The sequence below is a fragment of the Corvus moneduloides genome, chromosome 15 (assembly GCF_009650955.1).
Source record: "Corvus moneduloides isolate bCorMon1 chromosome 15, bCorMon1.pri, whole genome shotgun sequence".
Lineage (NCBI taxonomy): Eukaryota > Metazoa > Chordata > Aves > Passeriformes > Corvidae > Corvus > Corvus moneduloides.
Genome location: NC_045490.1, coordinates 7,425,748 through 7,449,654, shown reverse-complemented (window position 1 = coordinate 7,449,654; position 23,907 = coordinate 7,425,748). Strand labels below are relative to the sequence as shown.

The window sequence follows — 23,907 nt, the reverse complement described above, 5'->3', positions numbered from 1 at the left end:
TTTCTTCCTCTAGAATTCTGCTAAATGAGTTTGAACAATGCACAAGAGGGAGTGGTGGGACGGGGGCTCAGGGCGCACCAAAGGACCAAGGAGATCATTTCCACAGCAGACAGAGGATACTGACACTGCTATACAAGTGACTGCAGAGATCTGGAATATCTGGCTTCTGAATCTAAAAGAACAATAAACAACTTGCATTGCAACTGCATTTCTATGGTTTTGCTTGCACTGAGAAATCATCCATCAATGAAAGGCAGAGCAGCGTGGGGAGAGACAGATGTGAGGAGAGTGGGGTGGGTTGTAAGTGCTGCAGTGTCCCTCCACAGGGAATCCTGCACTTCTGTGGGTTACACAGAAATTAAATACATTTCCTGCCCATTTGGTCAGAGGGAGTGGATATGCAGAATAGAAAGTAACAGCCTCTTTAAAGACAAGCAAAATTTGAGAATAACACATTCAAAAAACAGATTGGAAATATCAAATCAAAAGAGGACTTTTATTTTAATACAGAAAACCATTATTAGACATTCAATGCTAGGACAAAAATACAGTCACCACCAACTAATAGCAAGGCACATGGCTTACACCAAATAGTCTGACTAAATGCTTCTCCATTTCAGGTAGACAAAGGCTATTATGTATGAATCTGTCTAATCAAGGACTTATAGCCTTGGTGATAAACCATTTGCACCAAATCCTCAACTTCTTTTTTTTTTTTTTTTCCTTCAGCTAATTACACATTACTCGGAAAATTCAAGTTACATTTCAATCCTGCTTTGATAAGAAAGGCTATAAAATCAAAATAGGCTCTGATTTTGGCCAAAATTTTTCTGTATTTTTCCAGAAGGGAAAGAAACAAAACAAGAAAGAGAAAAAAATAAGATATACCTTTGTGGGTGGCCTCCTGCAAAACTGGCAGAAGAAACCCACTGCTCTCCAATTTCACTTCTATATTCAGACATGTTTGCATAACTTTTGCATTTGGAAAGGATCTTTCATATTTCAGGGGAAGATGGTTCTAGTAAGAAAAAAATTCTTTACCCAATAACAACTTCCTTTTGTCTTCTTCATTCTGAATTTAGCAAAGAAAGCGTCATCTCGTTCAACAACAATCCAAAACCCACTGAAACTTCATTCTTATCAAACACTGTCCTAACAAAGCCCTTGCCAACAGTTCATCCTTGAGACTAAGGTTTTGACATTATTTTGCTCACCCAGGTTTTCTCCTGCTTCTGCTCTTTATCTTCCCAGAAATTTTGCCCAGGTGGAATTAGAGAATGCTGGTTGTTTACCTCACATTTCTTGATGTCCAAATGCCTGACCAAGCTACAGGTGTTTTGAACCACTCCTCCAAGGAAAAGAACTGACCATGAGGTGACCAGCTCCAGAACCCCAGTAAATCTGGTGCAGCTGCAAGGTACCGGAACAAGTGAGCTACACACGTAACCAGTAAATTTGGGACATCCTTCAGCATTGTCTCACATGTTAAGAGTATGCTCTGAAATCTCCTGAGCACGTGCAACAACCAGGATGTAACTGGTATGTACTGGGATTACAACATGTAGGTGGACCAGTGCTGCAGGACATGCAGCACACCAAATCCTACTCTTGCATATTAAATCCCACACAACTTGGATGCTGCAGATTCACTCTGGTCAAAGCACACACAGATCCCTTTTTGGAAAATCCTGACAGAATGATGATCCACAGAGCCTGACAGATTTGTCCAAGTCCTATTAAAAAATCCATCAAATATCAGGTGACACTGAAAATTTTCATGCAACTCAATCATTCAGCAATAAGCATATAGACTTCTTGCAAGATACAGCTAAATCAGCAAAGAACAACACTTCAGATTGGAAGGCAGATTGGAAGATTCAAGTATCTTGACACTGCCTAATTAAGCTATGCTGCTTTTCACACCCGGACTGCCGGCAGAAGGTAAAACATATTGCAAGCATACAGTTCTCTGTACAACCAGACACTAAATGGCACTCCTGCCTTGCTTCCTCACTCCTCTCTGTGCCGTTCCACCTTGCCTGCCCACCATGCTGGCAGGGAAGCACTGCACAGGGCATGCACCAGAGCTGCTCCTCCCCAGGGATCAGGTGAGTTGTGCTGTTGTCCTCACCCAGCCCGCCTGGGAGCCACCAGGAGCCCCTCGGCTGGCAGGGGCAGGGGCAGGGCATCACATGGCCACGCTCTAAGCAAAACTCTAAGGAGTTTTTTCCTTGCAAAGGGCAAGAGCCTGGAGCAAAGGAAGCACCTGCAGCCATGGTGCATCTTTGGACCCCTCTGCAAAGGGAGAGCAGATCCCAGCTGGATTTCCACAGCAGCCTCCTCTTCCAGCTTGAGGTCAGCACTTCCAAGGGAAGGAAATTCACCCAGAGCTCTTGGCAGTGTTTCTGAAACATCCTGTTAAGCACTTTATGTTTTGGGTTTTTTTAAGAGTCAAACATGAAATGAAATGAAGTCCAAGGGCTTACACTGTCATTAAAGTGACTGTGAAAGGGAGAAACAAGAGGGGAGCAGCTAATGGAAATACAGAGGTCAGACCAGGAGCTTCAAAGTCTGTAGGTGCCTTATTGATTCTCCCTTCAGATCCTGAAACCAACAAAATTATCTTCTTGAGATCCTTTCTATAAAGGCTGAAGACAGTGATTTCTCCTGGGTATCTGAAGAACTTGAAGCTTGTTTTTAAAAACTTGAACTATTTACCTTTATTATGAAGGAAGTGAGAAAGGTGTTTGCATGTGACGATGACTTCTGGAAGAATGTGGAAAGGTCAATTGTGCAGGATGTTTTTGGTGTTAGTGCCCAGGGAAGTATATTTCTATCCTTTTTAGCTTTATCAGAATTAAGAGGCGCTTCGTTTGGATTTAATGGATATTTTGGGATTTGGGGAGCAAGGTTTTGTGTTTCAAGCCAAATTTTCCCATGAATGAGAAATTCTTCTAAATGCTGACACAATATCAAATTCTTCCAACAATTTCACTATAAATTGGGAGAAAGGAAAATGAGTGCAGTAAAAGGCCTCATGCAACATGACATCTTGGCATAAAGTGGTCAAAATACTGAGAGGGCATGATAGGTTCCTTGGAAAATGTGGATGACAAGCCTGAAAGATACTAGGATATCTGGGAAACATGGGAATCACCGAGACATCACCTGGAGAGCTAAATTAGACCAATTGTTAAAAAAAACAAACAAAAAATGACTCAGCTGGACAAGACAAAAAGAGAGGAACTGGAAGGACAACCAGTAAAAGGAGAGTTGATGAGTCAAAATTTTAGACTTCTTGCAGCTACACAGTAGAGCTGAAATCATTTTGGTGAACCGAAGAAACATACAGAAGCACAGCCCTATGTGAATTCAATCAATTATCGAAATGAGCTGAGAATTTTTCAGAAAATTGGGGCAGAGGGATGAAAAGATACTTCTACATGCAACAAAGCAGTGATTTTTGGAAAGTAGTATGGGAAAAGAAGGCACTACGTATTTCCTGCAAATTAGATTAAAAACAAAGTATGAATGGAATAATGAGATTGAGCAGAGTGAAGTGCATATCCAAAGAGAGAGCTGTACAAAGAAAATTCAGAAAATTATTTAATCAGAAAGCACAAGGATGAATAGAGGTGCAATTGTTACCGACAGAGTTTAACAAAATTAGACCCCACTTCTGAACGCATCTAACAAACGCTGGAGGAAGGTGCACCTGGCCAGGTGAGAGAAGAAAGACAGTGCTCATTAAAACAAAAAGGATCAGCACTGAAATCCCATGACAAATAACTTGGTCATTTATGGTCTGGAAGCTTCTTATCTGGTTCATTAATGACAAATTGGCTGAACTGCTCAAAACTAATGATGTGTTTCTTGACATAAGGGAAGGCATCGACAAAGCATAAGCAGGGAGGAAAAAACCCATCTCCTGGTGGCCAAGCTGCTGAAGGCAGGAAAAGACTCTGCCTGCATTCTGAGCAAATGAAATGAATGTGTATGACATTGTCACAAGTCTTTGTCTGTGTCCTAAGTGGTGAAAGCACATCTGCTGCAACTGGAAAGCAGCACAAGGCACACAACCTCTGCAAGCTCTACAGCGGGAAACCAGGGAAAAATAAATATATTTTCAAAGCAGTTCTGATAACTTTTCATGAACAATGAAAGATTCTGCTGTCTCTCAACAGACATAAAAGGAATGTTAGAAAGCAAGAACCTGTGTAGTGTAGCTTCATTAGGAATATCTGGGTCCATTCCCTCCTGTCCATCCATACACTCCATCATTAGCAATACACAGGTCATGCTCTCAATGCTCAATTCTTAACATAACTCCAAGTTACAAAATCTCAAAATAAATCATAAAACCAGAAGATACAAAATTAATCTAAACAGAAGCAAAGACACTTTACAATTCAGGCAAATTCAGACATCCAGTTTCCCACAGCCTTGCACTGCATCTGCCCCCACTAAACTCACTGGGAATTTTTCCATTAAAATCAGTGTGAACAGGATCAAGTGCATGGCTTGGCTGAACCCTATCCACTTGCCAACCAGTAATTTATTATTACAAAGGCAGTTCCCAGAAAATGCATTTGTATAAGGTCTGTGAGAATTAGCCATCACATAGCACGCCTTGCCTACAGGGAATTTGAAAAAGACACTGTAATTCATTTGGTGGGAGCACAATTCCACCTCACATTGCAAAGACTCCAAGTTCTCCTTTAAAAAACTTTAAAAAACTGAAATAATCTTAAGAAAGAAATGTGGCCTCCTAGCTAAGAGGATTCTTTCTTCCAAAGATTCTTGGAAATGCCTCCACCATCACTTCAGAGACAATCAGGCTTTCCAGCTGTCTGACCTGAGACCCACAAGCTCCGTAAATCCTACCAGTGCAATCAATCTGATCTGCTGCAAACCTCCAGAGCTGAGATGCACCAGTTTCCTCGCAGGGAACGCTCTGCCCTTTGTCAGCTCTTTTCTCCAGGGTTTCAGCAGCACAAAAGGACATCTAATTCTCTTCAGGATGTCTGGTGAGAGGCTCCCATGTGGAACAGCGAGCAATCCATCATTACAGACCAGTAAAGACTTCTACAGAGATCTTAGGCTTAACTAATTCAGGCTGAGTGCCCCTCCCACCCAAATCCCACCACCATCATCAGTGACCAGTGGAACAGGAGCACAAAGGGCCACCTCAGGCTCCCCAGAGTCTGTTAGCACCTGGAATTAAAGCATTATAAGAGTTCCTACAACATTTTTGCAATCATCCCACCTCTATTCCACACTCAGCCACAAATACAAACCAGATCCACAGCAATAAAACAGCAGAAATTAACCCCTTGGGGCTGGCACTTGATGTTACTCACCACCAGTGGAGTCTTGGACAAAACTTCCACTTAACTTTCAAGCCTCGATTTTATTCCAAAGCCTGTGTTTTCTCATCTGCATCTTGTTGCTATGCTGTTGCCTGCACATTTTGCAGTAGACTGATAGATTTTGCCAGTCTTCCAAAAATATTCTGCTTCAGTAATATATGACCTGCAGGTTAATACCTTAAATTCTACAACAGGTTGCCATGGAAATGTCAATACCATCCATTTCTCTTCACACATTTAATTGGGATATCCTAGAAAAATACCTGGAAATTTTGTAATTATATTCAAGTCACCTTACAGTGACTCAAAATCAGATTTTCCCCTTTTCTTATAGTTTACTCCATTGAAGTTGGAGCAGCACTTTTGAGCTTCCTAGGACATTTAATACTCTTAGCTAGAACCTTTGGGCTACTTTTTTGTAACCATTTCATAGTTTAACAAGTCTCCAGAGGCTCTGCTAAAAGAAAAACAAAGCAAAAAATACTTCAGCTTGCAAGCAGAATATAAAGTTAACATGTATGATTTTCAGCCTGTTCTTTAGTCAACACTTTCTTAAGAGGGACTGAGAAAAGGCTACATTGAACTGGCAGAAAGAACAGCCAGCAAGTCTGTGAACAAGGACTCAAGCAGAGATTTAATCTATAGCTTTAGACAATATATCATTTTAAGCTCAGCCCCCTGAAAGATCTGATTTCCCAACCTCAAGAAATATATTTTTTGATGCATTGAAGAAAAAATCTGCTTTAAAAGCCGCATAACAAATAGATACAAGCCCCAAATATCTAGGGTTTGGCATCCCCAGGTTCATTGTGAATAAAATGTAAATGAAAGCTCTGTAAAATGAGATCCGAACTTCTGCCCTGCTCCACAGGGAAAAAGGCATGCACAACTGCAATTTGTTCATTACTATATATAACAGGGTCTCTCTAAAAATGGAAAACCCTAGAAAGAAAGAAACCCAGTAGATGAATGTACTCTGAACACTATGATCTAGCAAAGCTCAATTAGACAAACAGGATTGCTGCCCACTCAGCAACAACAAAACACAGCTCATAAGATGTAATTCTCAGTGTCTGATAATTTCATATATTGTAATAGTCAGGCAAGGGCAGTTTCTCATGTCACTATTTAGGTACTGTTGCTAGCAGTCACACCAGTTGCTTTCCCATGAAGTGACCTGAGCTTGCTGATCTGTGGAACAATGGCGTTTCCAAAATGTCATGAGTTCCCACATCCAAAGACCCATTCAAAAACCCGCATCACTTAAAACCACACCACCCATTTATTCCTAAAATATTTCATTAAAAAAAAAAAGAAAAGAGACAGAGAAAAGAAAAAAAATGGTTCGTGTTTATTTAAAAGTTACAAAAAAGCCCTACAGCAGCAAGGTAAACTTTCCATGCTAACCATACAAAGTGGTTTTTGAAAGAGGTGCAGGGAGGGGCGTTTTGGAGGCAGCTGCTTCAGGCACAAAACATTTCTCAGTGTCTCTCACCATTCACAATCTGCAAGCACCTTCAACAACTGCAATATGCCTCCACATGTACCACAGGAAAAAAGATCTCCTTGACAGGCAAACAGACATGGTCACAGAGTGCACAGATACCTGACAAGATCACAAGTTTTAAAAATTCCCACTGGTGGCAGTTCATAGAAACCACCATTAGGCTTGTCTTTTCAGGTTACTTTTAGGACTGAGCATGTCTTATGTGCAACTCGCTCTTTGGGTAAAAGAATCCTTCCTCAAATGTTCTGTAAATAATCACTCCAATGTTTACAAAGCTGTGATTGTTGAAGCAGTGCTAAAATATTAGTGTTACCAGGAAAAAATAAATAACCATGTCTCTTAAAACTGACAGTCTGTAATGACCAAACCCTGCAAAGTGGAGCAGAGCCGAGGGAAATGAGTTTTGTTCCAAGGACAACTGTCTGGAGCCCAGCAGTACTAAAGAAGGTGATCCTCAGCACTGCAAGGCTCCTGCAGCAGGACAGCAGCAAGGGACTGTGGAGCTGAGCTGCCAAGGACCGCTGCTCCCAGCTCCTCCCTTGCACCTGGTCCTGCAGGATTTCTGGCTGCCTTTCCTCACACACCCATCAGGCAACGTTGCAAAAGGCTGCTGAGAAACCTTCCCTGAAGGACTGCCTACCTGTGGAACTGTCAGCTCTGAAGTGGAAATAAAACCTATCCCTAACCCCCTCACCATCCAGATTGTGATTAATAATTTTTCCCCTTGAAAGCAGCACACATTGACGGGCAGCCGAGCCGTGCCAGATGGTCCGAGCACACACAGAGAGCTGGAACAAGGAAGCGACTGCACAAAAAGAGATAAAAGGAAGAGCAGAGATGCATCTCAGGCTTTTAATCAAAGAACCTGCTGAAAAATGAAATACACAGTATTTAACCCAGTAACAAGCACTGCAGTTCCATGAGCTGAGCAACAATATTACATAGAAAATTAAGAACCTGTTGGTCTGCGGGAGACTTCACCTTCTGCATGGGGATGGGACAAGTGGACACCAGAACCAGGTGCCAATCTCTGAGGGTCTCTTTCAAGACATGCAGCCAGTGGAGCACAGGGTCTCCATAGGCATCAAGGAAAGCAGTGTGGCGATTCAATTGCCTGCTTTGGCTCTGTTGGAGCATCCAACACCTTCCAGCTGGTGGCTGCATCCCTTCCAGCAATGAGGCTCAGATAGCAACAGCTGTCAAGAGACTGTGGCCAGTGAGAGAGAGGACTGGTCTGTCCTTAGCATGGTGTTACACTGGTTTAAACCAATTACCAGCCCATGCCTTTGCTTGTATTACAATGGTAAAGTTTCAGTGATGGAGTATCAGGATGCAGGTGTGTGCAGGTGTGTGCAGGCAGTGTTGCAGGGATCAAGAAAACACTTCTATATTAACAAATAGCCATTGTTTGGCTTGAAAACACGTCATGGTCCTAGCCAGTCCTGCTGACAGACCATTTGTAATCTAATATGCAAATGTTAAGTAAAATAACTCCCGAGGTTTATATTCAAAGGAGCAAAGACATTTAAATTCAAACTATTACCAGCAAGCATGTATGTGGGACTTTGTGATCTACACAGTTTGGGACAAAATATTTAGAAAAATAATTATAAAACATTTGTAAGACAATCATTTAGAAAAATCAGAGTTTGCACTCACAGTTCGCAGTAACAGTTTCTGTTACTGCTTTATCCCACTTATCTCACTGTTTCAAAACAGTGTTTCTGCTCTATGGAAAAGCACAAATTTTCAAGACGAAATTCGTTCACTACTGTTACCAAACTGCAGATTCAAAGCAACTCTAATCAAAAATGTTGCTGTTTTTCTCCTGGGCTAAGACACTCTTGCCTTTTAGAATTTCAGGAAAGCACAGGGGAAAGGAGCCTTGCGCTAGTGGAAAAGAAAGTTAACACTGCTGTTGCTTGTTTTCAAATGAAAGTTATTTTTACCTAAAAAGTCCAAACAGCCCCAAGCACTGCTTAGGGAACTCAAAACACAGAAAGCACCAAAAAAAAAAAAAAAAAAAAGGAAGAGTCACAACATGGTTATGGAAAGTTATTACCCTTATTATTACAGTTATTATTATTAAAGTTATTACAGGCTTTAGCTATAAATCAAGGCTGGGCAGACCAGGCACCTACTTCATACCAACCACCGGGTTACCACAGGTGTACTGCCCACCTCCTGCAGAGTGTAACACATGCTTGGCTAAAGCATAAACATCCAAGGAGCATGAGCTTCCCTGCTCATCCCTGCACTGACACACACCAGAGGCAGAATCTGGGCCAGAAAGCTTCATCCTCCTCTCACCCTCTCTACAAAAGGCAGGAGAAATGCTCTGTGTCCTCCATCCTGCCAGTTCACCCAGCAGCAGTGCTGGTGAGCAGCAGTGCCTGCCCTGCTAAGCTCCCTCAGCACTTCTGTGTCTCACTGACCCACACAAGACTTGTGGCTGCAAGGGGAAGGCAGGACAAGCAGGAGTCCTGGCTATGGATTTAGGGCAGGGGGAAGAACAGCTTTTAAAGGGAACACTGCATAACACAGCGATTAAACACACTGTATCATGCATAACTCACTGTATACACAGTCACCTAAAGAAACAGCCCTTTAGCTCAGGCAGTGGATTGTTCTTTGAAGGTGCCCAATGACGACTGCAGCACCGGCTGTGGGGCACTGAAATGTTCTCCTTTAAACCAACACTGAGCTCATAAACAACACAGGCCTGTAGGGATGTGCTTGGTGGCAAAGAGGGAAATTTGTGCAGAGAAAGACCAAGCCATTTGTTTCTCGTTCTCCAGCTGGGCTCACACGCCATAAACACGGAGATCCTTCCAGTGCCCTTTTTGCAAGCACCAAGATACCAGCCCCGCACAGCACTGCTGCTCTGGCCAGCCCACAAGGAGCACACAGCTAAGAACAGTCAGAACCAGCTGGAATACATTTTTGAACCTTGGACCACTTCACAAGGCCTCACATGTGGTTCTCCTGTTGTGAGAAATGATAGAAATGTAGATGTTTGAAGGATATCCATCTCTCTTGCAGCTTTGGGCTTGCCCATCGCTTTCACTTGATGATGTCTTTCAACCTCATCAAACCACTGCACCATCATTATCTGGGACAGCTGACAAAATTTATGCCACTTTTTGTTAGAAAACATTTTAAACTGAAAATGCTTATCGGCATTTTCTACTAGAGCTTATTTTAGTGATGCCTACCAGATGCTATTTTGTGTATTGTTATTAAACACAGAGTTTGAAGCCCGTGGTACAAAATGGCAAACACTACATGCTACCCATATTTTTGAATTCTCACTTTCAGAATCCATTTCCTAAACAGAGATACAGGTTGCAGAACACTTTCAATTTGTCAGGACAGAATATTAAGGTCTTCCTGTGAACAAGTTTCTCCCTCTTTGAGCCTGGCAGGACCCGCTGGATCCTTGCCATCCTCTGTTTTTCTCAGCAGTTTGGACAACACGAACACAGCTTGTAAATAAACAAACCCCAGCAAGATGACACTTCACAGAAAAACACACCAGTAAATGTGAAATTGCAAAACCTTGTGGGTGTGCACATACATTTTCATAAGCCAAACCTCCCCACATGCCTGTGGGCTGCTGCACACCCTCACACATGAAAGCTCTTGCTGGGGCTCTGGAGGCAAAGTCTGACTTCCCAACTGCTGCTCCAGTGAACTCTGCCCTTCCACGGGGCTCTTACCAGCAAGACACAGGGTCAGCTTGCAGTGAAAACAAGGTTTATGTTACCCTTGTCCAAAAGGCAAATATTTTCTTTTCTCTTTCCTCCCAGGAGATTGAGAGGCTAAATCCATTAAGGATTGTGAGATCAATGGATATTAGAAGGAAGAATAAAAATGAACTTTAATGAAATCTGCTGAAATTGTTTTGTCTTTATAAACAAGTGTTGACTAAATGTAAACACAAACAAGTGATTAATCAACCTAAGTTTCACACAGCCCCAAAGCTGAATTAATTGATAGAAGGATGTGAAGAGTAAAATGAGTGCTTTCTCCATACTTTCATCAGAGCTGATCACAAAAATTTTGCAGGACTATTCATATGAGAACTGGAAACTTTTTTTATAGACCAATAACAGCTTTATTATCATTTTGTTATATTTAGCAACATTTGGTAATATTCAACTCCAGCTGTAAGCTGTTCACAGCAATCATTTTGGAGAGCCTTATAGAGTTTGAATTTAGCAGAGGAGCTAAAATGAACTCATCATTTGAGAAATAAATGAATTTTATTTTTACATTAGCTGTTGATACAGGCAAATCAGTGATATTTAAACAAGTACAAATAATTAAGTAGTTCACCCTTAATCAATGCATATCTGAATGGAAGTAACTCGCTCCAGTAACTTGCCTCATAACCACAACAGAAACACAATAACACATCAGAAATTTTATTCAGAATAAAAAAACCATTTAGCCTAAGGCACATATCTGAATCCCACTGAAATCAATTTAAGTACCTGCTCAAAGCTGTGCCTGCACTGAAGTGTTTCCTCAAAGTCTACGTGGATCCCAAGCTGCCTAATGAGAAAGGCAGGGACAAATGCAGAAACTGAGCTGCTTCACATACTATTATTACGTCCCTGTATTCCAGGAAGATAATAATAGTTTTGCAACAGTTTATTACAGTTTAGTGGGGTGTGTGGGAGAGGGAGATGACAGCTCACTGCCAGGAACCCATAGTGGAGCTGGATCAGGTGGCAGCTTTGCTCCAGCTCCAGGCCACCCCACCAATTTTTACCTCTGTACAAGAGGATTCTTGTTCCTGGTGAAACAAAATGATGCTGCAGCAGCTACAGATTTGATATCATGAAGATATAATAATGTGAAACAATTCAATGAACGTTCAATCATTCTGGAAGCGATTTAGAGCACCTGGAAAAAGGAGATGTTTAATTAAAAGAAAAATCATTTGAAGATGCAATATACTTCCCAAAGCACTCCGAAATTCAAAAAAGCCCACTGCAAAGGTAGCCCACACAGCTTTGCTGTGGTCCTGATATGCATATGCCTCACCACGCATCTTTAGTTACATGAGCACGTCCCCCATCAAAAAAACTGAGCAAAATTACTGATAATAAGAAAAAAGAAATTCAATTAACTTCATAATAATTTTATTTCCAGGCAAAATGAAACAGACTACCCCAGAAGCACTGGGCAGGTTGACTGACACTGTTCTGTGGCCCAGCTAAGGCCACCCACTGAGGAAGTCCATGGCAGAAAACTCCATCAGCTCTGGAGAAAAATAAGTTATTCCTTGCATTTCCCATCAAGTACATTTAAGAGCATTGTTCATTAGCCTTCACCTAATCATCCCACATGATTTACTCCACTGTTATAAAAGTAGAAACTTTTAACATTTTCCCCAAAATTACTGCAAGGATCTCATTTGCCTATGCTAGCAAAAAACTGCCTCATCAGCTGTAATGCAGATGGCTGGGAAGGGTGACATCCCCTGGCCTAAGACCACTCACTCTCTGGAGCCTTGTTTTTTCTGTGAGTGTATAACCTTGCTTTTGAATCAAAAACTGATTTGCAACTGAATTCTCAATCTTCCTCTTACCAGAAATCCCCATGAACCTGAAATGTGGAATTCAGAGAAAACCCAAGACAGGAGAGAAAGACAGATGTAATTATCATGCACAGATCATGTAGGAAGGAGACAAAAAATATTGTCATCAGAGTCTTACTGACTGCAAAATAAGGGAACAGTAATTAATCAGCAAGAGTGCAGGCTCAGAGGAAATATTGATTGGATTTGGAGAAACTTCAGTTTCCTGAAGAAACTGTTCCCCTGCAAAGGTAACCAGGAAAGTTTGTGTAAATTAGAATGGCAACCGGCCAGCCAGCAGCCAATCTGAGTCGTTTCAGGCAATCCAGAAAAATATACACCAGATGCATGTTGGTTTCTAAAGAGTAATTTAAATACATTAGTAAATCAATGGCATTGACAGTTTGATGGACTATGATGGAGGAGTCTTCCTCTGAAATATCATCTCCAAAACCTGCAAAGCTCTGGCGAGTTGTTACAACTTTATCATATTTTTAACTTTCATCTTTTCAAAAAACTTCTAGAGTGGGGTTGTTCAGCTTAAATTTACATGGGTTTCTCTCCTGCTGAATTGGCCCCTAACTTTTCAGGGTTCCTAAAAGTCAAAGAGTGTTGTCCTTTTGCATCGTGGAGGGCCAGGGGATGCCAGTGACAGGACTGAGGACCAGCTCTGCTCTGATGAGGTTTGGGTCTGTCAGGAAGAGGCTGGCTACCACTATTGAGTAGAAGCAGCAAATTATTTCTGTCTTTTTACCTGATTGGCATGTGCTTATGCCAGGCGGATTTTAGAACCCCTGAATGTAAAAAAAGGAAACAGTTGAAAAATTCACCAAAAAAAAAAAAAAAAAGTATGGGGTCTGCCCCAGGAAGCACGTCACGGGGTCACATTAAATGATCACATCATTCAGCACCAAGGCACAACCCCTCTGCAGGTCTGACCTCCAGCAATCCCAAGTATTGCCATGGGAAGGGCTCACAAGTCTGCAGTAGAGGCTGTGGGTTTGTCCACCCTGTCAGCCTGGAGCTATTCATGATGGGACTTGTGTCAGACTGCATTTGGCCATTCCAAGGGATTTAATTGGCACTCACAGAAACAACAACTTTCTGGTTTAAACACATTTGGGGAGTTACCTTACTGTCTTCAACAGTAATAAACTGTTCTTGGCTAAGGTCATCTTTCATCTGCACAGTAAATAAAACTGTCACTAAAGCTGAGTTTCTGTTTCTCATCAATCAAGTAATACAATAAAACTCAGAGCATTGTATTTAAACAATGGTTTTTAGAGAAAAGGCAAACCTTAAGGAAGTTTTAATATAATCATTTCCTCTCAGCTGATCAACATAACAGACACAGTAATTTAGCTGGGGAAACGTGATATTAAATCTTACAAGCCTGATAATCAGATTGCCTTTAGAGGCAAAAATCAAGCTGGCTTTCCAGGCCTCATCGTAACCATTAATTAAATACTTACCATCTCTTCAGTTAACATCCAAAGAACATTTAAGCAAAAACCCAGCAATTTCAAGAAAAAACAATCCACTCTAGTTTATCTATTTAATTCCAGTTCTACTATGTAGGTAGTTTTACTGCTATAAAGGAACATTTCTCCTGTTTTTAAGAAGGAATTCAACTGGAAATATTAAAATATGTTCAACATGCTGCTTATTTTTATCTAGAGGAAGATAAATTATTATATGTATGCAAGCAGTAAAAGCAGTTGCCAGAGAAAATACGATTTATTCTCACCACACCTGCAATATTTCAGCCACTACATGAAAATATCTCTCTTTCTGAAACAATTAGCCTAATTTGTACTGAGCTCACACAGACTTTCACAGTACTACTCTGCTGAAGATTATTACTTGCCTAAAATGTGATGCTTATGTTTTTCCAGTACATTAACAAATAGCATTGTTTGAGAGGGGAAGATCAGGCAGAAATATTACACTCCATACTCTGTGATTCCCCCAAATGCCAGATAATCCCACACCAGTCAAAACAAATGAGTCAGGTTGCCAAAACAAGTAGTTACATTTCCCTATCTTCTGATAAGGTTTTACGTAAATGCAGAAGCAAACCTGGCACAGTCTGAAATCAGGGCAGGGCAGATCTCTCCCAGCGCATTCCACTTCTCAAAACCCAGCACATCAGCAGAGCCTTCATAACACAAGGTGCACACCAGGGTTTAGGAGGTTGTGGGGTTTGTTTGTTTGTTTATAATTTTTAGACAGATGGAATAAAATCTCAATTTTTCTTATTGTAGTATGAAAGATAGACAACGGTGCATGGAAAATGCTAGAAAAACCCTGCTGTCAGGTCCATCTCCCCACATCTGTTGACATAATCTAGAATTTCCATGGTGCAGAAAATGCAATTTTTTGGTTTTTTGGTTGGTTTGGTTTTTTTGGTTTTTTTTTTTTGAATCCACACTCCCAAGCAGTCAATGGATCTTCCATTAGTCCTGGCTATCTCTTGGGGAGTTCAGCTGCCCACCAGCCTCAGGGACCTCTGTGCCCCTTTCTTGCAGCCCCATGTTGGAGTTCTCTGCCTGGGCAGCCATGAGGGATGCACATTGACTTGGGGCATCGAGTTCTTCAACAAGCCACCCTCCAAAATAACTGCATTTAGTAATAAATCCCAAACCCTTGTCCCATGTGAGGTCCAGCCACTGCCCACTGCCCACTGCAGGCCCAAGACCTTGAAATGGTGACTGACCCTCTCAACTCCAAGTTCATGGAGTTTTCAATTCCTTCATCTCCTGTTTTGCTGAGGAGAGAACAGCTTGTCCTATTTCTTGTGAAAAGAGTGCCAGAGATAGGAATATTTATAAGGAATTTGTATATATCTATCCAAACCAAAACATTCAAAAATCATGACTCACAATCCCCTCCCAAATCATGGGATTAAATTAACATATCATGGGATTTTGAAAGATGCTGTTTTAAAAAGTATGGAATACATAAACTTTGTGTCACGCATTACCTTAAAATATTTACACAGCCAGAAACTACAAATTTTTATCAGCAGTTAAAAGAACCAGAAGCTCACCTAGGGGAAAAAAATCATCACATATTCATAAGATTCCTGGAGGCTGGACCTTTAAAAATAGTCCAAGTGTTACAATTCATCACATGTAAATTTATGGGATTTGGCAACAATGCAGTTGTCTCCAGGGATGTTGGAAAGAGGGGGAGTGTTCTTGGTTAACCTTTTCTTTTTTTTTTTTAATAGATACAGCATGCTGAAAGTGCCCTACTAAGTATTTCCTAACTCAGCCCATCGATCAGTTTAGAGCACTATGGAAACACACAGCTGAGTGTGCTTATGAATGCCAAATCACCAAATATTTTGGTGTTTGTTAACCAAAACTGGATGCATTCTGGAAAAAGAACAAGTGGAAAATAAAATTACAATTTCTGAAAGCACATCCTGCCCATGCCTTTTGCCTACAGCAATCAGAGGTGGGAAGCCAGGTTTAATAAAAAGTAGAGAACAAACCATTTTCGAGTGGTTGTTCAATTTTTTTGTTAAAGGCAAAGACAATTTCATGGCAAAAATCCCCTTTACAGTACTGCCTTTATTTTTACTGATTTTTGGTAACAGTGGGGTTTTTTTAAAATAAAAACTAATCTTTAATCAAGTTTACAAATCAAAAGGTGAGGAGGTGGAAGGGAAGATTACTACCCTTAGCATTTTTCCCTTAGTTTAAAAGTTTGAAATATCACAACTATTCCTACCTATGCCTAACACCTGCTGCTCCAGACAAGGTCACTGCTGCATCTCAGCCCAGCCTGCACGAGTTCAGCCTCCCTTTTGCTTTTCAATCCCACAGTGCTGGCTGGTGGCTGTGATTACTTTGTGCCTTTTTACCAGAGTTTACAAACTCCAGCCCTGACACAGGGGAGGTGACAGACACCGAGTCTGGTGGCATCAGACACGGCATGTGGCTCTGCTGCCAGGGACAGGCTGCACCTCAGACGCTGCTGAGCCTCCTCAAGCAGGTACCAGGTGCCAGTAACTGAAGCTGATGTACAGTTTGTGCTTTTCTGTGTACCAGACTCCTACTCCTGAGGAATATTTACCATCCAAAACCAAAAATACTGCCATAAGGTGTGAACAACATCAAGTCTCTTTTGTTTAAGAGGAAACACAGTGAGCAGAGGGTATTTTCCCAACATGCAATAATTTTATAAACATCTACTAATAGAGCAACTTCCATCATACCTATCATCCAATCCTTCTGGGATTGTGACACTCAGACTCCTGCAATACGCAGCTCTGCTCCACAGTGAGTACAAAGGCAACCAGAAGAACCCAGCAAAGCACTGTGTCAGTCACAAAATTCATGGGTCATTTCTGAAGTGGAGGAAAAAAGTTGGTTGAATGCTATTGTTTGCTTTCTTTTTAATCCTTGTTCCAACCTGAACACTGAGAAATTTATATCGTTCATGTGGCCCTAATTTCAGTGCCTCACCCCTGTGGCTCTCTGTTCCTTCCTTCCTATATTTGAAACCCCATTATACTGAAATAGGATAATACTAGGGTATGAGTGACAAATAACTCTGCAGTTTGGTACACACATTTGGAACAAAAATGTAGCTATTTTGTTGTTTCCACTCAGATGACCCAGTTAATTTCAGTGTTAACATCAGCTGTCAAAACATCCACTTAGCAGATTTGCATCCCTTATTTATTCAGAAAAAAAGGTGCAATAACCAAGCAGTTATCAGAGGAATAGAAAACACTACACAGAATGGGTGTTTATGTTTAATTCTTGTTATTCCATCACTGTCTATCACATACTTAGTACATTAAATTCCACACTTGGCAACACATAAATAAATCAAGAAAGTTTGTGTTCATACTGAAGATACCATTATTTTCCTTTTGGGACTAATCCGGCCCAGTGAAGACACTGTCAATGAAGCCCATGTACCATGTACTTGGCATCCTTGTTGCAACCTTCCAACACAGCCTTTGCAAAGCCAGCACTGCCACCTGTCCCAGCAGGCACAGCCACCTCTGCACTGCTGTGTCACCCACCCTCTCCTTCCTCTGCTCTGACCCAGGGCTCGGGGAGACACACAACTTTATGTTGGCCATCTCTGGAGCCAAGGAAACTCCAGGGCCACCATCCCGGAGACGGTTTTGGCTGCTGTGATGTTTGCTTAGCCCATCCAAAACGTTCAACCCCTTCCATACCTTTCCCTCCTTGGAGGGAGAACACATTTCCACTTTGAAGGATAAAAAAGCCAGAGGTAGCAGAACACATTGGCTACATGCCTTCAGCTACACTATCCCACAGCCTGCCTTACCTCTGTACACGGTATCCACGTTCTCAATAGGAAGCTGCTTCTTGGCAGCTGCTCTGCGATAGACCACGTGTGTTCTGCCTCCTCCCTCTTCCTCCTCCTGGGCCCCCTTCTCCAGGGGTTCGATGAAGAACTCGTCCTTGTCCGTGCGAATCATGCCAGCCTGCAGCGACAGGGCAGAGATTGAACACTTTGCATTACTGCACATACAGCAGAGGCTGGGAGTAAACAGTTACAATATGCTTAAGCACACTTTAGTGCTCTCTAGAGAGCAATTAGGATGCAGAGAGGAAACCAGGTGAATTCTTTATTCGAGCAAAACGAAGCATCATTTTCCCAACTTGACAAGAAAGGACAAAAGGTACAACCCTGAACCAAAAGGACTTCTCCTTGAGCCACGTGAGCCAACTATAGGTCTAAGAATCTGTCTAGGAAATAACCCTCTTGATTAAAAAAACAGCTAAAGTGAGAGTTACTATGACCTTAGCTATCCATCAGGCCCAGACCACTCCAGTGTTTACTATTTCTGTTGAATCAAGGATCAGATCAATGCCATAAGCTGGTCCTAATGTGCAGCTCAACAGTCAAAAGATGTAGAGTCAGCCTTTCTGTTTAGAAGCAAGATAGAAAAACACTACATCTTACATTCAGGCACCTAAGCTTTGTGATTATTTCCCCCTTGACACAAAGTGTTCAGCCAACAAAATAATCTTTCAAGAATTAGCCACAACTAGTTTGAGTGTCAGTTGTGCATTGCTAAAAAAACCCCAAACTTATTCAGACCAGACCAGATACCCTGGTATGAAAAAAGAAATTTGCACTTTTACAGAGCACCTCAAAGGAACCTCATCCAAGCAATTCTCATTGTGTTCAGGGGAAACCCTCATAAAGACTGAAAACTTTAAAAAATAAAAGGACTTTTCATCATCTTTATTCAGGTGAAACAACTTGGCACCTGGATCACCTGGGCTTGTCTCGTCTTGCAGTCCTGCCCAACTGCAGGAGGTCACAGCAGCCAAGAGCTGCTTGCAGAGATGGTTGGCTTGAATCAATTTTTTCTGCATGTTGGTACATCTGTGTTTGAGAACTTCAGCTAGTGAACTCTCAGCTTGCAGACAGAAAGTCTTACTATTAACACAAATGAAATTGTTCCAGATCCAACTTCATAAGCTCCTTCATCCAGTTCTTTCCCGCTCTGCTCAGTGATGATCCTGGAGACACTGCAGTTTCAAACTTGGCCCTGTGACACTCTCCATCCTGCTATCTGAACTTCTGGGAACCTAAATCCCCTGTTCAGTGAAGCCCTACCTCAAGCTCCCAGAGGAACCAGTTTGGCTCCTTTGAACCCAGTACCCTCTCTTGAAACAAGTACATCTAAACACACTTATCATATTCCAGCACTAAAGTTCTCATACAACATATAATTTTCTTCTACAAGCAGCAAACTACATTCCTACTGCTATAAATACAGTATGTTCACTGGTTCCCTCCTTGGAAAAATGTCAGGTTCATTTGTCATGTCTTAACTTACATTAGGCAAGATTTCCAGTCCCAGAATTCATATATATAATGTATACAGAAACAGATTGAAGAGGAAGGATTAAAGAAGCAAAATTATATTGAAGCAATTTAAGCTGATGCCATCCTGCCTGTGTAGAGGAAACTGAATTTGAAATCATGTCCTGTTTCTTCTTATCTAATTTAGATTCTACATCAGACACAGAAAAGGTGAGACAGGCTCAGCAGCTCAAGGAAGCCAAGACAACCAAGAAAATATGTGCTGAACCCAAAGAGACAGCAACTGATCTTTTACTGTAAAGTGGCATACATGAAAAATTCAGACTTGATGTTGCTCTCCTTTTAATGTTATTCCAATTGCACTACACGCATACTTCTTCTGGATATTAAATATTATATCAAAAAATTTGGAAATCTTTTTATGATAAGTGCACAACTAAATATCAAGAAGGAACAAGCATTTGCAAGTTCAACAGCACAGGTTACAATGCACACGCCATATGCACACCCAGGAGAAATATACTGGGAGCTTGACTGTGATGTGAAAAATATGTGATTTTGGCTTCTGCAAGTCAAAAAAAAAGCCATGGTTGTGCACATGTTCCTATGTATTTTTGGATTCATTAAGCCTAATATTAACTAAGCAGCTAATGCCAGACCTTAGTTTGGAATGTAGATCATAATTCAGGATACAGGGGGAAACGCTGCTGTACACTTTGTGCAGCAGGGAGTATGAGTTTGGAGGAATTTAGATGTTCTAAGAAAATTAACAGATAAGCAACTTCTGCAATCAGTAGTTGAACAGATTCGACAGAAGAACTGTTATAGGTGAACTTTAGCTTCCAAGGCATGGTGGCCTTTTGGAAATGAAAACAGTTGGTCAGAGTGAATTCTCCTCCCTGAGAAGATGAAGGTGGCAACTGAAAGAGATATTTGAATGCTGGATCCCAAGACATAAAACAGTGCTTAAATACTGACATTTCCTGTAGATCATTGTGCCTGGTACTGGCCCTTTTGCGTGCAGGGCAATTCATGTGGCACTGGAAGCTGCAAAAGAGCAGGACATCATCAGGTGCTCTCATTCCACACTCTGCTTCTTGGATGGACATGACACCACTCTGTAAATCCCCATGGCAGCATCCCCCCTAATTCTGTTGGGTGCAGAAAGGAAGGAATTGGACCTTCAAACAGAGAATCATGGAATCTCCTCATCTGAAAGGGCCCCCAAGGACCATCAAAGCCCAACTCCTGGCCCTGCATGGCTGCATATTCCTTTTCTCATTTTAATCCTGGACTATACTGGAATTTCTCTTTTCCTTTAGTGCTGAGAAACACATCAATTATTTTTGTTCAGAATTATTAGGAAAGAATGTATGTTTGAACCGTAAAAAATTTTATACTTTTATATATTGCATTTCCTGCACAGTCTTTGAATAAGCCAACATATTGTCATGAAATAAAATAAAATAAGAAAGAATGGCTGTTTCAGACTTTAAGAAGAAAATTCATTTAGATGGCAAGGCAGAGTTCCTACAGCAATCCACAGTTCAAGTCATCTGCCTCATAATATAACCACAGCTATAAATGATTCATTAAGAAATACGTGGGGCTCCTGAAAGTCTCCACCACACATTTCCTTACTGCTTTGAGCAAGACATTTAACCTCTTTACTTCCATTTCTCCACCTCTGAACCAGCATAACAACAGTCTTGCAGGATAATTACAAGGCCAGATTTGGGGGTCCTTTTGGTCAAATACTTTGAACATGAAAAGCTCAAGATGAATTGCCTAATGCATTTTTTCTGATACTACTCAGAACACCCTCAAAAAGCCCCCATGAAAGGGAGATTGCTTTTAGTCATCAACTCAACACCAGTGTTGTGCACAGCCAAGCAAGCAATAGGGCAGCAAACAAGGCAGCAGAGGTTAGTTCACATCCTTCATCTTCACCATTCATCAGTCCTGTTCTTATCCACAGCTGCCATCACTCCTGTGCCAGCCCATCATGCCAAGACAACTGTCAGACAACCACCAAGTTTGTGATGACAACAGAGAGCATTAAAGTTGCTGCAGTTTCCTGGAGAATGCCTCTGGATGACAAACAGAAATGCTGTACTGTTTGAGCACACCTGTGCCTTCCCTTGGACTGCAAAGGCTTCAGAAAATTCTTGGACCGTCATCATCTGGACATTTGCTCCACAAGATGTGAAAACAGGCTATCAGTCTTTCAGCTACCAGTTTCCCCAAAAGTTCTGAACAGAATCCCAGAAGGTGCTTCCACAAACTAAGAGCTTAAAAGTACCTGCTAGCAGCAGTGTTTTTCTATCCTATACTGCTTGCCACCCATCCCAGGAATGTTGTACCCCCTGGCATTATGGATTAGAAGTGCTCACCCTGCACTACCACCTTGCAGCCACATTCACACTGTGCAATTCAGAATCAGGAATGGAACTGGGCATCTCCGTGGAAAGGAAGTCCAATTTTGGAAAAAACCACTAAGCTCTTATCTCTTCCCCTCTTCTTCTCGGACTTTTAACTTTAAACTAAGCTGAATATGGGAATATTGATAATGGCAGCAGCAACTGTGCCCTGTGACTAATGAAAATATAAATTAATAGAAAAAGTATTTGCCTTCGAAATGCACCAAATTGTAGCAAAGAGCCTACAATATCCCACTATTTCCCAAAGCAGGACATCCCCAGGCCTTCCTTCCAAGGGCTTTTAGATCCCAGCTGCAAATTACTCAAGTCAAGCACTTCTTGGCACTCATTAATATGCATTAAAGACTAGAGCAGAAAACACTTAATCAAAAGGAATCGGCAGATCAGAGAATCAAAACCTCTGCTAAGGTTAGCAAGAGGGTTATTTAGAAGTGAAAACCACACAGAAGAAAATGCACAAGGAAGACTGAGAGTGACTGTCCTGTCCAACTATGACACGAATTATGCTGATAAGCCACAAATGAGTCCATTGCATCACACGGAGTTGGGGTCTAGAATTCCACTAATCTCTTTTGAGGGTAACAGGGCTTCTGTGCATCCCTGGAGACCACCTCCCAAGGCTTTCAAGGACCACAGGATCTACACAGACTGGCAATGGCCGCAGCCACATGGGCTTTCTGCCCAGGTTAGTGACACTAATCCCATCCCACATGATGGAGATCTCCTCTCCAGTCCAGGAGATCTGCCAGCGCTTTGCCACCACATCACAGAGCTCAGCTGAACAGCAGGCTTCTTCTCCCATCTCGACATCCGCTGCCCCTCTTGCACTTCTAAAGACATTCTTCAGAAGCCTAATTTGACAGAAAAACTGCCTGGCATATTTAGATCTACAGAAAACTCCAGGTTTGGGAGCGTTCACTCCTGTGGATAATTAAATGTCTCTCTGGCTCTGCACTTGGTGAGCGACTTAATTGTCTCCTCATTGCCATTCACATCACAGCTCCCTGTTCTGGGCTGTAATGAAGTAACCCATCCAGCGGCTGCTTCAGGACTCCAGAGCCTCAGCCCATCCTGCAAACACAAGTTTAATTAATGTTCATTCTCTTCCTCATCAGTACAGCTTTACAAACTTTCTCATTGCCATATAAAGGCAGATTTATGTCCCAGTGTCCAAGCACATGATACAGATAGGAAGATAAAATTAAATGTGGACAGACCTGAAATTAATATTTTAAAAAATCCACTGTCTGGTTAATTAATTAAATCAGTAACCTACAAAAACAGTATTTCAGAAACTCTTAGAAACAGCATTTCTGTCAAGAGAGAAAGCTCTAATTTTTTTTAGTATTTGATTCTGAAAGAGGTAACTAGCCAAATTACATACCTGTGCATGAACAAATCCTGAATACAGTGTTGAAATACAGACTATTTTCTTGAGAGAAACATGAGGTACAAACTATCTGATATTTATCCTCAGTGTCTGGGTTGTGAGCTTGCACTCCCTGCAATGCCAGTGAATACTCCAGACGGGAACTGGCAATATGGGATTCTCCCAACAACCAATTCACAGAGAATCTGAGAGAGACTTGCATTTAAATGTAGAGCTGCCAAAAATACTCTGTAGATGACTTGAAAGGGAAAACATTTGTATTTTTAGGACAAGATATTGGATAAAGTCTTATTCCATGTCTATATCAACATGTCTGTATCCTAAATACACAACTGCTCTACATTTGACCGAAGGGACACCAGCAGAGCAGAGAATTTGCAAGCAAATCCCACATGTTACTTTCATGATCCTTCTCTAGGTCTTAGAGCCACAGGAATATGCTTTATCCAAACAACAACAGATGTGTCCTCCCAACACGAAAGCCAAATACAAAAATACTCTCTGCTCAATTACATTGGAATGGACCTGATGCACCAGGAGCTCCAATGACTGGAATAAGTTTACCCAGGAAGTCTGTGGCAGAGCTAAGGGCATGACACAGACCTTCCAAACTCATCCCTGCCCAAGTGGGATCTCTCAACATTTTCCCTCCTGAAATGTGTTCATTCTCAATCACACAGTACCTTGATTCAGGAACAGATGCATTTGGAATTTTACTTCCATTCAGCTTAATTCATGTAGACAACAATGCAAAAAAACCCCCAAAACCTTCTTATGTCATA

General features: G+C 41.5%; 1 protein-coding gene across 1 annotated transcript in view; it reads right to left on the bottom strand.

Moving 5' to 3' along the window:
- The window catches only part of ADAMTS2 (ADAM metallopeptidase with thrombospondin type 1 motif 2), a 177,581-nt gene that overhangs the window by 93,902 nt on the left and 59,772 nt on the right, over positions 1-23,907 (bottom strand). Inside the window, exon 3 of the mRNA XM_032124871.1 lies at positions 17,780-17,939. Coding sequence (XP_031980762.1) covers positions 17,780-17,939 — 160 coding nt within the window. The remainder of the gene's footprint in view (positions 1-17,779; positions 17,940-23,907) is intronic.